We start from the raw sequence: 4,404 nt of genomic DNA on the forward strand, positions 1-4,404 counted from the left end.
TTGGTCAAGCACAATTTCCTACAAACAGGCAAATGCTTCATGAACAACATTATATTAATGAAATTATAATTATAGCAGATTCCATTCATAAATGAAGGCAGGATTTTTTGCAGGGTCAATAGTTCAAGCATATAAAGGTATATAATCTGATGCGTGAAAAAAAACTTTATTTGTCATTTGTGATGAAGCAATGCTTCTTGTCATGTGTATATATATTTATATTGTCATGAGTATATATATTTATATTTTTTGCAGATCAACAGTTCAAGCATAAAAAGGCATATAATCCAATGCATGAAAAAACAACATTATGTTTCCTTAGTGGTGAAGCAATGCCTTTAATAATGAGTATATACATATATATTTATATTGTCATGAGTATATGTATATATTTATATATATATTATGTGCAGGATCACTAGTTCAAGCATATGAAGGCATATAATCTAATGCATGAAAAACCAACGTTATTTTTCTTTTGTGGTGAAGCAATTCTTCTACTCATGAGTATATATTTTGAGAAAAAATCCAAAAGGGAAAGAATTTTGGTCCACTCCTGAAATATAACGCAGTAATATATTTTTTCGTGCATTTCTCCCTGTTGGACTTTTTAAATACATCTTTGGAATGATTGATGCAGTGATTTACTACAGTCTGTGGGTGATTTTAAAGTGGATGTGGAAGTCGGTAGGTGGGGTTGGAAAATCATTTTTATTGCATCACCTGTCAAGGGCATCCAATGGGCGTCGAGTCCGTGAACATTAATTGATGATGGTGTCTCTCTAGTGGCGTACCTCCCCTTTGCTGTCATTTTATTTGCAATAGCAGCTGCATTTTAGGTAACAAACCCCCACCCCCACCCCACCTTCTTTTCTCCCTCCCCTTTACATACACACAACTCTCTCTCTCTCTCTCTCTCTCTCTCTCTCTCTCTCTCTCTCTCTCTCTCTCTTTCTCTCTCTCTCTCTCGCTGAATTATTCGTCTGGCTCAGTCGGTTGTGCACACCTTCCCCTTCTCTCTGCAGCCGATCAGAGGGGAGTGGAGCCGGCAGAGGCAGGTAGCATCAGCATCACCCCCCCATACACCCCACCATGCAGGATTGTGTGCGCGCTGAGTGGTCGCAACCGACTTATTCAACATGACATCCGCTCCGTCAAAGTTTGGCGTGGAGGTATGGCCAGGATGCCTTGATTAATCCATAGCCGGGATTAGACCATTTGGATCTGATCCATGAAAGATGGGAGACGTGGAGTGTGGCTTCGAGGAAATGCAAGGAGTTAGATTGGGATACCTGCTTATCCGAGGCAAGCAGATGTTCGCCTTGTCTCAGGTCTTCACCGAGCTGCTCAAGAACATTCCACGCACCACCGTGCACAAGCGCATGGACCACCTGAACGTGAAGAAGCACCAATGTGACCTGGACGAGCTGCGCAAACTCAAAGCAATAAACTCCATAGCTTTTCATGCAGCCAAGTGCACGCTCATATCGAGGGAGGACGTAGAGGCTCTCTATTTCTCCTGCAAGACGGAGCGAGTCTTCAAGTCCAGCAACAACAAAAGGAAAGCCACGTCGTGTGCAAACGGGGGCAGCAACCTCGTGTCGGCAGAGATCCTCCACGCAGACCCCGAGCTTTGGCAGAAAAAAGTTTGGTTCACTTTGCACGGTGTGCAAGACAAAGCGACCCGGCGAGAGATTTGCGACTCCAAACTACCTCATCTTCACCACAAAACACAGGCGCGAGATTACCGTTCGACCACAAAGTCAAGTTACAGACACGTTAAAAACTTTGAAACAGCCAAGATCCACGGGAACCGAGTGACCTGGAGCCCGAGAGACCCGTTTTTCCGGGGCGCTCCCGTAGCGGCGCTCCAGTCCGCTATGGCTGCGCAGTCCAAGCTGTCTCGCGCAGCCGACGACCCTCATCACAAAAGGAAAAGGAGGCGCGAGGGGGGCGGCGTAAAACACGCCTGGAAGAGCAGACACCACCAGCACCACCCGCACGACCCGCACGACACGCACGACCCGCCGGTACTGGTCGTGCGGCCCAAATCCAGCACTACGCACCGTGCTGCGTTTGATGCCTTCCACTTGAGTCGGGATTTCTACCTTCACCCGCATCACATCGAGCCGAGTTTCGAAAGCAGCGACACCGAGTCTAGCACCACCTACTCCGAACGCGCCTACCCCGACTCGGATTTCGGTTCTGGCTTCTCTACCAGCAGTAGCTCCGAGGAAGAGGAGGAAGACGAAGATGACACGCAGTCTGAGAGCACAGAGGTCAGCTCGGATGAGGAAGAAAGTTCCTCTCATTCAGACTCCAGCTCAGTTTCCAGCCGGGGTTCGGTTCAGAGCATCCGGTTTAGGCGGGCTCGAGTAGGGACCCTCGCCAAAACTCTTAACCCTATAAAGGCCCCTCTGGTTCTGCAGCCCACTTTTCACTACAACCACCACCAGCAGCTGCAGCAACATGACAAGTCAGCTCAGAGCCAGGAAGAAAATGGACAATATTGGAATAACTCTGGAACCAAATTCCTTTCGCTGGTTTTCACTGGGAACAAATGTGACCAGGCGAGTCCTAACCCTGATTCGGAACTTGAACGCGGCCGATTTGAATCCCAGGTGAGTAAGGCCCTCAATGCATCACGGAGGACATCAGCATGTGCCACCAACGAGCAATTCGGCTGGGCGAAAGACACAAAAAGCACCGGGCAAATGCTCCCCACGCCTCCCAAGAAAATCAAGAAGGAAATGGAAGAGCTTTCCGTGACGGGGTCTCCTCGACCCGAGACCGGCGTCAAAACAGCCCCAACGCTGCCCCTTGCGCTCCACAAAGTCAAATTAAAAGTGGAAGACTCCTACAGCGAATTTGAATACCAGAGCGTCAAATTCAAAGAGCCTGCGATCAACACTGAACAATATTCCAGGAGCACAGTCACACAAAGGGAAGTGAAATACACCGAGAATACCCCCAGTGTAGCCCCTGTGTATAAGGACCAAATAGAGGAGAGGGAAACAAGGAGCAAAAAGTGCTTGGCTTCAGAGCTGGGGAAGGGATCCAGGCTTTCCAGGGCGCAATCAAAACAAGCCAGGGTCACTAGGGCTACCTCCTCCTCCTCCTTCTCCTCCTCCTCCTCTGCCTCCTCCACCGCGTCCTCCTCTTCCTCCGCGGAGAATTTTCCGAGTGGCCATAAATGCAGCACGGCGAACACTACCACGCGGAGAGCAAAAATGCCTTTCAGCCTTATGGCAAATTTCCCGTTTTTGCCGTCGCTGGTGGTTGGCAGCGATGGGGATCTATGCCCCGCTTACTCCCTGAACTCTTTGAGGGGTCTCGGGCCTCCCCCTCCGTCTCACCCTGTGTGGAGTTGGCAGCCAGGCGGACACATTTTTCCTCCCCCACACACTCACAGGACCGAGAAATAGACCGACTGCATTAGCAGCACGTAAAAACAAATGGAAAAAAGGACGCTATTCATTTTCTTTCTTTTGTAAATCTGTTGCAGTTGTATTCAAGGATACAAGAGGAAACCATCAAAGGAAGTCATTTAAATTTTCCCGTTATGTGGCCCTTTGATGTGGATTTATATTTATTTAAAAAAATATATCGAAAGCTATGCGCCCTAAGTTTTGAGACTTGACTTGTCCCCCCCCTACACACATTTTTTCTGCCTATGTTTCTCGACCTGTTGGATTGTATTAATATGCCAGAGTGTCTCTGGTACGGTGCTGAAAGAAGCTTGGAAAAAAAGAATCACAACATTCCTTAAGACAATGATATGGTATTTTAATCGAGCTTAGTTGAAAACATAGAAATCAGGGTTTATTCCATAACGTGCCACTCGTTTTCTGTAAATCAAGCTGCATTTTTGCCCATATGATTCATCACCACGTCGGTGACCACTATGACCCATAAACACAGTTCACCAGCGTTGTGTTTTAGAATTTCGGTGGGTTTTGTGATGTCTGTCTATCGCAATTAAGCCTTTAACAGATTTGACAAAAATATATATTTTTTCAGTGTTTGAAATAGATTTGTTTTCATTTTTTCCCCTGAATAATGCCCATGAGGTTCTCAAACAACACACGCCTTATTGAGAGACAATCAAAATAGCATGGTGGGAAAAAGATACACCCCCCCCCCCCCCCACACACACACACTGCCCCAAAAAAGTTGAGATTTATCACATAATTTACCTAATTTATGTTTCAATGCATACACTGAGTGGGTAGTCTGTATGGCGCCGCAATGTTTACAATAACATTAGAATATTGGCTCTCATTGGTGGGGGGGGGCAAAGGCTACTACTCACAGAGGGGACAAAGCACAAGAAAGAAAAAAATGCACTTTGTTACTTTTGGGGTCTTGTATAAACTGTGGCCTACCTGATCAAAATTTGAAGAA

The 4,404-nt window shown here is 46.8% G+C and overlaps 1 protein-coding gene across 1 annotated transcript; it reads left to right on the forward strand.

Moving 5' to 3' along the window:
• The first annotated feature begins 1,010 nt into the window (after nucleotides 1-1,010).
• skida1 (SKI/DACH domain containing 1) lies at nucleotides 1,011-4,059 on the forward strand. The gene has a single exon (XM_077736545.1). It carries the CDS (start codon nucleotides 1,239-1,241, stop codon nucleotides 3,423-3,425), a length of 2,187 nt encoding a protein of 728 aa, XP_077592671.1. The 5' UTR covers nucleotides 1,011-1,238; the 3' UTR covers nucleotides 3,426-4,059.
• Nucleotides 4,060-4,404: the final 345 nt, after the last annotated feature.

This window comes from Stigmatopora nigra, chromosome 16 (genome assembly GCF_051989575.1).
Source record: "Stigmatopora nigra isolate UIUO_SnigA chromosome 16, RoL_Snig_1.1, whole genome shotgun sequence".
Taxonomy (NCBI): domain Eukaryota; kingdom Metazoa; phylum Chordata; class Actinopteri; order Syngnathiformes; family Syngnathidae; genus Stigmatopora; species Stigmatopora nigra.

Coding starts and splice junctions, on each gene's coding strand:
- skida1 (XM_077736545.1), top strand. CDS start 1,239: ATGGGAGACGTGGAGTGTGGCTTCGAGGAAATGCAAGGAGTTAGATTG.